Raw genomic sequence first — 12,611 nt, forward strand, 5'->3', positions numbered from 1 at the left:
CCAACCCGATTACAATGTAATGGGCCCTATTTATACACCTTGGGTTTACCATAGTAATTACCGTAGTAATTACTAACCAATTCGCTGCCCGTCTCATAAGAGAACGTTCCCACATAGTGAAACTATCCAACCGTCTACAACAAGCCAAGAGAGAAGTAAGCAGGCGGAACCCTAAGCCCTGCAGGAAAAAGCTCGCAGAGTGGGGAAAATTTTTCTCTTTGCAAGAAATCGACACAAGACTTGGGATTCTCTGTGAAGGTTGTCCACAAGAGCATGATGCTCAAGAACCTAGAGAATCTGAGGAGCGGAATGCTCGAGATACTTTAGAACCCAGAAGATATCCATGAACATCAATCCAGAACCATAGCCAAGAAATCCCGTCATTTCGGGAAGGATATGAAGGTCTTTAGACCTCAGAACCCTTCGGTCAAGTTTGATACTTTTGATGGAAGGGAGGATGTCCCGAAAGCTACCGCTATCATTCGACAGTATGAAGTTGCGTTTGCAAACGGCAATTTCTGAGGAGCGTTAAAGGTGAGGCATGTGACCAAACACCTCAAGGGGATTGCAAGTACTTGGTGGTATACCAAGTCTCTGCAAGGAACTTACAACAAGACTTGGATTCAATTCAAGGCTGAATTTTCCAACATTTTTTTTTTTTCCCTCTACACTTTGAGGAACGCATCCAAGAAGATTGGGATCGGTTTGCCCAATAGGAACACAAGTGAGTCAAAGCAAGTACTGGTTCACTCTTGCCAAGGTAGCTCCACTCTTGACCCTCTCTGAGGGAGGAAGGATGAAGAGATTCAACGAAGGACTTTTGCCTGAATTTTTTTAAACGCATCCGCAAGATACTTTGTAGCGGATGCTGGAGTTAGCAGTACAAGTTGAAAGTGTACACCTCAGTGTACATAGAATCTAATCCCCACAGTGGGATGGGAACCATTGAACACAGAAACAATGAATTTTTGTTACCTCTCTTCGAAGGATACGTTGCTATCCGGAGAAAGTTTGGAGTAAGGGAATTCAATCGACTCCTAAGTTTTTGAATAGAAGACCCTCAAACTTCAAGTGAGAGGGCAAGTCTGATCAAAGTTACATCTTTGAGGAAGTTACAAAGCGCGTTTTCTTTTTTGCACGAGGAATGCATAAGTTTAGCCAGGACTGATCACTCTTGAGTGCTTATGAGAGTAGGAATGAGTCAGAACATTGTTTTATACGATGAACTACTTTGCTTAACCATCTAGAAGGTCCATAATTGATCTGGTATCCGGTAACTCTCGAACAGATTACGTGCTACTACGGGTAGGAAATTATGAAGGAACCATTCTGAGCTTACAAGCAAAGAAAAGCTTTCATTAAGCTTGAGTTCTCTTTAAGCCTACACCCCTTACCCGGTAAGGGAAGATATAGTAGTGCTTTTCGCACACGTGAAGGAATACTCTCTTTACGAGGGAAGGAACAAGCGACGACTACGGCTTATGATCAAGGAATCCAAGGATTAAAATCCTAGTTTATTTGATGAGCGGGTTTTGCTCTGAGATTGAGCCAAGGGATCGTCAGGTTGAGCATCTTCGCTCTAAGGATCTTATGAAGGGAAGGTAATTTCCCAGGCTCACTGAAACTTAGGTACACCTTTGGGTACATGGATAACACACGAAGATGCAGACCTATGCTAAGGTAGGTCATCTACCAATCGAAATTTTTTTTTGTTGAACGGAATGAGATGAACCAACTTCCTTTTTAGGAACTGGACGGGAGTTTGTTATACTCTCTTGAGCGCCTTTTTGCGCGCAAGGATATTCCGACACAAGAATCTCTATTTGAGATGTGTTCGGTAGAAGGACTTTGAGTCTCTACGGAGAAGAGGTTTTCTGATGATCGTTGATCATTGAGTACGCTAGGTGCTTTTACCATTATAGAAGCAACTTTTGGTTGCGGTATATGTTTCTCCATGAGCAAGTCAAGTAGCATTTACATGCTACTGGAATAAATTCGAACTATTATGTTTGTAAGAAGATAGTTCGCCAACCGTTTCAAAATGGTAAGAATCAAAGAGGGTTCGCTCTATTGTGAACCGGGTTTGAACGTACGTCCAGAAAATGCTATGGCTAAAATCCTATTTGCCTAAGATTTTGCAAGGCGTCATTGATGCTCGCAAGGTGAATCATTTTTTATGATTCTGTAAGGAAGAGACTCTAATGGGCGTGTGGAAAACAATGCTGGTAGTAATAACTCGCAAGAGGAAAAGATTGGAAGGAAGTGCCGCCGTGCACAAGGAATCTTTGGATTGGAACCGTCCGCCTCGTTGAGCGACGGCCCGGAACAAGAACCTTCTTTAAGGTGATGGCAAATTGTGAAAGAAAGATATCGAGCTTAATGCTCTATGACTTGGGCATTCCCTATGTGGGAGGACACGAGGTTTAATACCCTCTGGGCTAACAGTGCAGGATTATGCGCAAGGACAGATACCTAGATTGATTTCTAGGAAGATTATTCTTCTCGAATTTGAAAAGACGGAATCAAGTTAACAGAGTCTCGGATAAGGAAACTTTGGATCAGAACAATTGGCCTACCCAAAGCAAAGGTCCGGAATAAGAACTTACTTCGGTAAGATGACACACTTTGTCTGCCACAGGAAGATTCACATGAGCTTAATGCTCTCGACATGCCCTATGCGGGAGGACAGAAGAGTTTTAATAGCCTCAGGACTAATAGCGCAAGGTTATGCGCAAGGACATAGACCTAAATTGAGGATTATTCTTCTTGAGATTGAGAAGGTGGAATTGAGCTAACAGATTCTCAGAAAGACGTGAATGATGAGTTCTTACGTGGCTCGTTAGTTTGATGAATGGTGAAGGATATCCTTGAGGTACTAAATGAACGACATAAACCGGTAAGGTAAGTATTGAATTTTTGTTTAATTCAATTTTTAAGTTCTCTTTGAGAAAGGACTAGCTCAACTCACTATTGAGCAAGATTTTAAATCTTTCCGGTTTCTCCCCGGCAGTTTAGTTGGACCTCTACAGTCCAGGACAACTGTTTATAAGTGAGAGGGATGTTGCTAAATTGGCTTTATCCGACAGAAAAATAATTCTAAATGAATTATTGGATTTATAAGTGAGGGTTTTTTCGCTTAGAACACCAAGGAAAAATAATTCTAAATGGATTATTGGAATTTTAAGTGAGAGGGTTTTTCTCACTGGAGACATCCGAGTACAGAGTATTCCTAGTGCGTCATTCAAAGTAATGACGGGAGCACTGTGAAAGGGAAATGCTGTAAGGCCACCAGGAACGGGTGCTATCGGATGGGTGACAGGGAGCATCGGAAAGAAGTATCCGACCATCCGGGAACGGACATCTCTGATGCGTCATAGGATGCGTGACATAGAGCATCGCGAAGGAGATTGTACTGTAAGTTCGGTAGGAAAGGACTAGGTGATGGGTATTCTTGATGCGTCACAAGGTGGGTGATGAGTGCATCGGAAAGGGAATATCCATAGTCAGGAGGAAATTCCGAATTGTGTTGGTATTGTGCACAAGGAAAAGCAAGCAAGCACTTGGATGAAGATGGGTTCAGAGGAAACTTTGAGGAAAAACAGATGCTTTTTGAGAAAGCGGGATTGCTTTTTAGGAAAGCAGATGCTTTCCCACGAGGAAGTCGAGGAAATCTATGTTTGCATTGCAACTGTGCATGTATTGCATCCAGGGACGCCTGGGAAGTGCTGTGAAAGCATTGTTTTTAACTTAAAGGTTTTATTGAGTTTTTCGACAGATTCGGACCATTTTTAAAGGTGACCAGCCGCCCACTTAATAAGTGGGCAGCCATCTGATAAATAAGGCAACAGATCAGCCAACGTTTTTTTCTCTCTTTTTCTGGTGGAACAACGCTATTCTTGCCGTGGTCAAGAGATATAAAAGCATCGCATGTCCTCACTCAAAGGAGACAAGGAGAAGATGCTGCTGCAGATTTCAGCCGTAAAGAAGACGTTGCCAGTGATGCCCATGGTTGCCCCAAGTGTACCAGATGTCGCCAAGACCCAGTGCGCGAGTTCCCTCACGAAGAAGTGCCTACAGAGCGTGTTTCCATCGCGACAAGCTGCTGTTTTTCTCTGTTTTCAGCCCATAGACGTCGTAGACGGGGCTGATTTACGAGAAGGAACCCGAGAACACACCTCTTTTGTGTGTAGGATTGAAAGAGAGGATTTCTATGTAGAGATCTCTTGCGGGGAATTGCTTTTCGAGAACCGAGTTGCGTTTCGAGGGTCGAGACTTTGAAGGTAACGACTTTCATGTTATGAACTTCGAGTATTTGTTTACAGGTGTACTTCCTCTTAGTGAGGGAGTTGGAGCAAAGGAAGGCATGAGCTTCTACAAGAGAAAAGCGCTTTGAGGAACTAGAGCCAGATCAGCCCAAGGGTTTCGTACCCAAGTTTGGGAAGTAGATCCACGGATCGGAGAGAGGTAGTCTCTCAAGTTGTGATCCGGAAGTTGGGATTCCCAAGTAAGGACTTCTTGTCCGGGAAAGCAGAGTTGTCCCGCGGGAAGAGGATTCTGGAAACAGAGTTGGAAAAGAGAGTTGCAGGGATATCATGCCCCCGAGTCTGGAAGGTGAGATCTAGAGGCGAGAACCTTGGTTCTTGAGGATTTGGAATAAGGAACGGAAGTTCCTTGGAATAGGGTTTTGCCCTAGGAATAGGAAGCTGAGGCTTCCAGGAACCATCAAGTTTTATTCTAGAACGAATGTGGTAATACGTTCGGTTCAAGTGCTTGTATAGACTTCTCCTCAGTAATAAAGATACTATTACGCGGGGGGGGGGGGACCAGCCCATCTTCTGGTCCCCAGTACTGTGTCGATCTTCTCACTCTCTATCTCTCTCTTTATCTATTTCTCTCTATATCCTTTGGCTTCAGTATTAAGTGATAAATTCTATTTATCCAAGTATATTTTATATTGTTATGCGCTCCCATTTATGACATGTGGACGCAAAGCCTGTGAGTGAGTGCCTGCCTACACTCTTGTACAATTGTTTTGAGGTGATTTTTTGAGGTGTCGCGGTAGATTCTCGACTTGGAGTGTCCAAGTCTGTTACAAAAACACAACTGCGAGGTGATGAAAACGCTGCTGTCCAGCGATTTTCAGCATGTTCGTACGCTCCCGGCATGGTCCGGAGCGGTGTAGGGGGTCTGGGGAGGGTGGGGAATAAATGTAGCAACCCAAAGTGGGCCCAAAAAGTGCCGAAAAAGTGTAGCGCTGACAGCCAGGAGATGATCGCCAAATGTAGGAGCAAAAAACGCAGGTGGAGAAGGTCTTTTGCGATGAAAACTCTGCGAGTTCCATCGCTTGCCTGGCTTCTGATTTGATCCCTTGGGAGAAGTACCTGATGTGGATGGTGAAGCGCCCAAACCATGAAGATCCTGAAGCTGCTGATACCATGTGAGAGAGAGAGAGAGAGAGATTGTCCTCAGAGGTCAAATATGACCTATGGGACCAAAGTTACATGTGATGTATGTGTATGGCTGATGAGTGACTCTCGATGCTCCAAAATTGTGGTGATGAAAGTCGCAATGGAGAGACCATACTGTGGCTGGGAGAGGAAAGTGTGTAGGTCTAAGTCATGGCTGAAAATGTGAGAGAAGCAAGTTCGGATGTAACCAAAAGCTGAGCACTGTAGTAGTGTGTGGTACTCGGACTCTCGAACTTGTAGTGAGCATAATGTGCACAGTCGATTTGACTCTTCTCCATTGCCCCAACACCCTGTCTCACATCGAAGGAAATGGGAGCTAAGCCGAATGGCTACGATAGTGATTATCGCTGACAAGGGGATAGGCTCAAGCATGTAAGTGTGAGTACGGTTTCCTCTTCCAGCGAAGAACATGGTTTTGTAGTTGGGGGCAATATGGGTGGTGTAATGTATGAAGTGTGACCCACCGGATTTCTCCCAAGCCGTAATACATGGGAGTTGTAGAAAAGCTTCATTCACTTGGGAGTCAATTGAAGCATCATGTAGCAAGTGTAATGCATCCCATCTCCCAAACCACTTCTTTATGTCTTGCATCCATCCCTTGCTCAAGATCTTGCTTTTATGTGTCTTTTGAACTTTTTTGCTTGCTTCCCATGCAATTGTAGGAAGTCGATGTGAGGGGTTTTGACGCATCTTTATCATGTACTCCACAACCCTTTCCATGCCCATAACCTCAATTGAAAGAGATCCTGACTCAAGAAGTAGGAGCGTATATGGTGTTTCTGTCTTAACTTGGAAAAAGTTTGTAAGAAAACGCTTTTGCACATTCTCAAACTCTGTCCAAGTAGACTTTGAGATGTTCCCGTCCCACACTTCAACTCCATAAAGAATAGTCGGTGTCACCAATGCATCAAAAAGATACTTCTTGAGAAACCAACACTTGATGTTTTCTGCATTACACATGTTCTCTCTCTCTCTCTCTCTCTCTCTCTCTCTCTCTCTCTCTCTCTTTCAATAATTCTTTTTATTGCCAACCTTGCTTGAAAGCTAGCTTACTTGATGACTTTCGAATTCAAGGAACAAATAGCGTAATTTGAATTGAAACAGCGGTATACTTGCTAGCACTTTCGTTTCATACACTTATATGATATTGAAAACTGCTAGAGACAGATGACGACGACGTATAGTTTTCTTTACTTATCACTATACTTTTGTAAATAAAGGTAGTGCTTAAGCGTTTAATTATTGTCTCTATTGATAATCTACACCTATCAGTTAACTATATGTGATAGGGTCACTAGAATGTAGTAACAAAGACTGCTTTTACTTGCTTGCTTTGGGACTACTAATGCAAACGATACTAGGATAAAGAAAAAAACCAAGTGGCATGGAAAAACACACTTTAAGCCGATACTAGAATTAGCATGAACGTGTGGCTATGTCGATCATAAATAGGGGTGGCGTGACATGCTATGAACATTCGAGTATTGGCTCTTTTCTTCTATTAGGGTTCAAAGTTTTTCCTGTTAGCATTATATTAGATAGGTTTGTTTCAATAGTCAGAGTTGATGATATCGATGGAAAGGAAGCCCGACTACCTTTGCCCTCCAAGTAGAGCATGTAGCTTGCTTCCATTAACAATATTAACTAATAAGTAAAGTAAAAGACGTAGATAACAACAATAGTGGATCTAGTAACAGTGAAAGCAAAAGTGGCATTAGTGCGAATAAAGAAATGAATTAGTTGAATTAATTTTGTCAGCCCTACGTTCGTGAAGTAACCAGTTGGCTCCTTAGGAGTGTCAATCAGTCATTAACTCGCCGTATTGTCAAGGTAGAAAATTGGTTTATTTGGAGTTAAGAAGACGGTTCTTATCATGGAATCGATCAATAATATTGCGAAAGCTCATGGCATAAAGGTGTATCTATATCTGGTGGGGTAGGAAAATGTACATGTAAAAGTAATGACCTCTACATATGGCATGGAAACAAGGGAATCAAAAGTTTTATATATATATATATATATATATATATATATATACATATACATATATATATATATAGAGAGAGAGAGAGAGAACACAACACCAAAACGCTAATGTAGGGAAGATGGGGCGATCAGCCCCCCCATGACTATCAGCACACTGTGAAGTGATACAAGACTCACCCCTCACAGTCCTTATATTGGACCCCAGGGTGAGGTCGGGCAAAAAACCCACGACCAACCACCAGTAAAATACCCACGACCTATAAGTGGATATGTGCCTGTGTGATGGGCGCCTGGACAAAAACAGGCTGTCGGCCCAAAAGATGGGCGGGCGGACAATGCAGCCTATATGCATATGCAAGCATGGGTGGCCAGCCCGGAGGCACACTAGCCGTACATGTATGCCCTAGACCTGTCTGTGAAGCGGCAGACTGGTGTAAATCTAACATATGGGGACTGCCCATTCAGACCAGCATAGCCAGTGTTTGAGGGTGCAAAGTAGCATATTGCAATGTACAACGGATGGTGGTCTTCTGCCTGCACTTTAATCCACATATAGCGGGCATGTTCATCCTTTCGAGCCTCCATCACATGTGGCATGCATTCCTTTCTCTATGCGATTTGGGCATGAGTGAGATCCTCTTCCATCCGTCTTCATTTTTTCATACATCTCAGCTTTGTGAACTCCCATAGCTACATACATCTCGCTTTCGATCTCCTTCCTCATAAGACTGAGCTCAACCTTAATCATCACCTGCACTTTCTCGTACATGAGTTCATCTTTGATCTTGGACAGTTTTCCTACTCTTTCTGATCCTGGGGAAAATATGCTTTCTCGTACCCTCCTTCGGAAGGTATGTTTGGCCTTTTGCGGAGTATGTTAAGTGCTGTCGTCCGGAGGATTAAGGGGTTCCTCCATCGCTGCTCGATCCAGCTCGTGAGAGAGGGGATGTTGCTTCGTGGCTGTTGCTGCACTCCAAGGGAAAAAGGGGCTGCTTTGTGATTGCTTCCGTCGCGTCACCTGCTGCTCAGCCAACTATGGCAGCTCCTCAGTTCGGCCAGTGCGTCAGCCTTACTTGCTCAGTTCAGATAGAGAGAGGGGAAGCTGCGCAGTCCAGCCATGGCGAGGGGGAGAGCATCTCGTCAGCCTGCACGCTAGAGAGAGAGAGAGAGAGAGAGAGAGAGAGAGCTTGCACGCTAACTAGAACTTGACAGTCGAGACTCGAGAGGGTAGAGCTTGAGCCTTGGCCCTTGAAAGCTTGTGTGCATTGAGAGAGAGAGAGAGAGAGAGAGAGAGAGAGAGAGAGAGAGGCCTTCTGTTACAGGTTATTAATCATGGGATCTCTACTTCTCTGATGGAGGATGTGAGAAGGGTAGTGAAAGAGTTCCTAAATCTCCCTATGGAAGAAAAGATGAAACGGCCAATGAAATTTGAGCCATATCATCCAACAGGATATGGCCGCACCTTTGATATCTCAGAGGACACCATCCTTGATTGGGTGGATGCACTAATAAATTACATATCACCTCCAGCTCTCAAGGACCCAGAGTATTGGCCTGATAAGCCTGCAGCTTACAGGTAGTCATCTTTATACATTCTTTTTAAGCATAGCTATGTATGCCCTACATTTTCAAATCACTACATGAAGTTCTCTCTCTCTCTCTCTCTCTCTCTCTCTCTCTCTCTCTCTCTCTCTCTCTCTCTCTCTCTCTCTCAGTGTGGTAGATTGGTTAAGTTCCCTATTGAATAACACGTCTTGTGATCAAGACTCATCGGATAGATCTTTGAGGTCTCTTGGGGTTGTTCCTACAACGTCAAAACCTCTCTCTCTCTCTCTCTCTCTCTCTCTCTCTCTCTCTCTCTCTCTCTCTCTCTCTCTCTCGCGATCATTCGAGCAGAGCTAGCTGCCCCCCCCATGGAGATTGAGGCGCTTACCAGATCAGTGTCCTTTGTGCACAGCCTATGGGATACTACTAGAGACAGATATGCTAGACTGGCCCTTCAGTCTTCCAGACAGTTAGCTCTACAGGGGGACACTTCATGCTGGTATGCACAGATCATTCGAGCAGAGCTAGCTGCCCCCCCCATGGAGATTGAGGCGCTTACCAGATCAGTGTCCTTTGTGCACAGCCTATGGGATACTACTAGAGACAGATATGCTAGACTGGCCCTTGAGTCTTCCAGACAGTTAGCTCTACAGGGGGACACTCCATGCTGGTATGCACAGATGACTTCATGGTTTCAGACGCATGGCTTCACCATGGACAGGTTGCCCCCTTTCCAGTATTCTCTTCAGGCACCCTCGCTGTCTCTGACACGGGTGGAGATCACTAGACTCATTCGTCAGGACCTGATCCAGCTCGACACCAGGAGGACATGGATAGAGCCGCCTCAGGAGTTGAGCACGAAGATGGCTTTCTATAGAGAGCATCTTCTCCACCTCACAGGAGATGGGTTTGTGATTCGACCCAGCTACATGGACACACATATGTCTCATGGTTTGCGTTGTGCCATTGGTCAGATACGCACATCCTCACATCAGCTCGAGATTGAGACTGGTAGATTCAGAGGGATACCAGCAGACAACAGGATATGCCGATTATGCCAGAGAGAGCCAGAGACAGAGTTGCACTACATATGTCATTGCACAGTGTTCTATGAGATACGGGGGCGTTTCCACTGCTTATTCAGAGAGGGTTTTGGTCCTCTATCTAGGGTCATGAGTTATGAGGATCAGAGATGTCTTGGACTATATCTACTTGAGTTACACAGGTATAGAGACACTTTACTGGGGAGAGCTAGAGAGAGGCAGTCCCAGAGACACATTACAGATTTCTTTTCACTAGATATGGGACAGCCAGAGGAGCAGCCACCACTGCAGAGCTCGTCCCACACTCATTCGACCACTACTGGCACTCTCATCGACCGAGCATTGGAGCTACAGAGATACAGACGACCGCGACTGAGGAGAGGAGCTACACAGCATCGACAGAGACTACAACAGAAGATTCGAGCCATACTCTCTCGACATTCAGAGTGCAGATGAGGATGGATCCTCACCATTTCTTCCATCTTTGTTTCACACACTGTTACATCCAGTTTACCGGGTACCTATTGTATCAGCTGCTACACCCACGTAGTTTTAGATTGTAGTAGTAGTAGTAGTAGTATTTTGTTCCACTTCTAGTTCTTTTCTAGTTCTTTTGTACCCAGACATGGTATTAGATTCACTATTTTGTAACTGATTGGTCTCATAGGTCATTTTGGCCTTTTGAAGACGTTAATATAACATTTCATTTCATTTTCTCTCTCTCTCTCTCTCTCTCTCTCTCTCTCTCTCTCTCACACACACACACACACACACACACGGAGGACCTATCATACATAATTTGTTCCTTGTTGGTATAGAAGGAAATGAACAGAATGCCATTGCAAACATTTTTTCGTTTGTGCAGAGAAACCATAGAAGCATATGGGGCAGAAGTGATAAAGCTTGAAAAAACCATGTTAGGCATTTTGTCGAAGAGCCTCGGGTTGGACTTTTCCCACTTAGAAGAGGCCTTTGGGGGTGATGAAGCTCAAGTTGTGCTGAGGGTGAATCACTATCCTCGTTGTCAGCAGCCGGATCTGGTCATGGGCCTAAGTCCCCACTCTGACGGGTCAGCCATAACAGTGCTCTTGCATGATGAGGTGGAGGGCTTGCAAGTGAAGAAGGATGGATTGTGGTGGACTGTGAAGCCTATTCCAGGTGCTCTTATTGTGAATATGGGTGATATGATGCAGGTAAATTCTGTGAGAATCTTGAATTAGGATCTGAGAGCTAGAGTCTTTGAACCTGGCAGTGATGATGAACTATCTTCATGTTACAGCTAGTGAGCAATGGAAGGTTTACAAGCATGGAGCACCGGGCTGTCGTAAGGAGCGATACTGAAAGGATATCTATTGTGGTCTTTTATGCACCCACAGTAAGTGCATTTTTGGGTCCAATAGCTCCCAAGGGAACTCAGCAAAATACTGCAATTTACAAGCCAATCAAATATGGAGACTATTTAGCAACCTACATGAACAAGGAATTACAGGGTAAAGACAGAATAAATTCACTTCTTATCTAGTGGATGATCGAGGCACGCACGTGATTTCCAATGTACAATAACAAGGTTGTTATTATCCAATTTTTTTCGGGAGGGAATGAGAGCCTGCTTGTTTGTTGTAATAATAGCTGACTTGTATTGCTACAGTGCTGGAAATTCTAGCTATAGTTAAGGGTAAAGTGGATAGTTGAGCACAAAGAGAATTTTCTCAATGCTAGTTAAAGGATTGTTCAAGGTGGTCATGGTTTTCTAGCCTCCCCAAAGGGCAAGCCTTAGTGGCACTTGGGCATTTCCATTGGTGAGAAACAAAAAGGGTTGATGCTTATGCAGTTGTAAGTAGGAGATTTTCTTATGTTATTAATGTTGTATACACCAATGAAACTAGAAAGGTGTTAATTATGTAGGGCACAAGTTCAAAACCTTTGTGTACATCTATTCAGCATGACAATATTCATAGTTTATATCCTTGATATAAGCCCCAAAAAATTTTGACGCATGCCTATAGATTAATTTTAAAACATTTTCATACTAAATAATAATCATTTCTCTAAGGCAAGTTTTGAAAGAGTGAAAATTAGTGCCTTGTTTGTTTAGTCGGATAAAAGTCAGTTATTGTTCATGATTTGTAGTATGGCCATTGTTGGGGATGAATCAATAAAGATGAGTAGGATTGAAACAAATTGAGGATGATGGGTTTCGGACCATTTGCAATACCCTTGGGCTACTCAAGATTAACGATCCAAGATCAGACCATTTGTGAGACTACACAATACCCTCAGGCTACTCAAGATTGACGACCCGAGATCATCAAGGAATATAAGCCCTCAATTCTATAGCAGGAAAATAACTTAATTAATGGGTTCAAACCCACAACCTCCTTGCCCCCAAGGCCAAGGCACTATCATTGCCCTAGAGCTCACGCTATAGTGCAAAGAAATGATTCATATTATCTGCTTTTGGACCATTGTCCACATGTCTTGCTCACATTTACAATGCAAAAAATTCTCGCTGTAAGGTATAGTCCATAGAGAGCTTGATGTGGACTTAAATACATGATGTATATTGTGG

At 43.7% G+C, this 12,611-nt stretch overlaps 1 protein-coding gene across 1 annotated transcript in view; it reads left to right on the plus strand.

Moving 5' to 3' along the window:
- Positions 1-11,866, plus strand: part of LOC147446438 (protein LATERAL BRANCHING OXIDOREDUCTASE 1-like) — an 84,205-nt gene extending 72,339 nt beyond the window's left edge. Inside the window, exons 2-4 of the mRNA XM_086525656.1 lie at positions 8,777-9,030; positions 10,908-11,235; positions 11,322-11,866. Coding sequence (XP_086381782.1) covers positions 8,777-9,030; positions 10,908-11,235; positions 11,322-11,564 — 825 coding nt within the window. The 3' untranslated portion in view covers positions 11,565-11,866. The remainder of the gene's footprint in view (positions 1-8,776; positions 9,031-10,907; positions 11,236-11,321) is intronic.
- The last annotated feature ends 745 nt before the right edge of the window (positions 11,867-12,611 follow it).

Source organism: Adiantum capillus-veneris, chromosome 12 (assembly GCF_014529385.1).
Source record: "Adiantum capillus-veneris isolate H3 chromosome 12, ASM1452938v2, whole genome shotgun sequence".
Taxonomy (NCBI): domain Eukaryota; kingdom Viridiplantae; phylum Streptophyta; class Polypodiopsida; order Polypodiales; family Pteridaceae; genus Adiantum; species Adiantum capillus-veneris.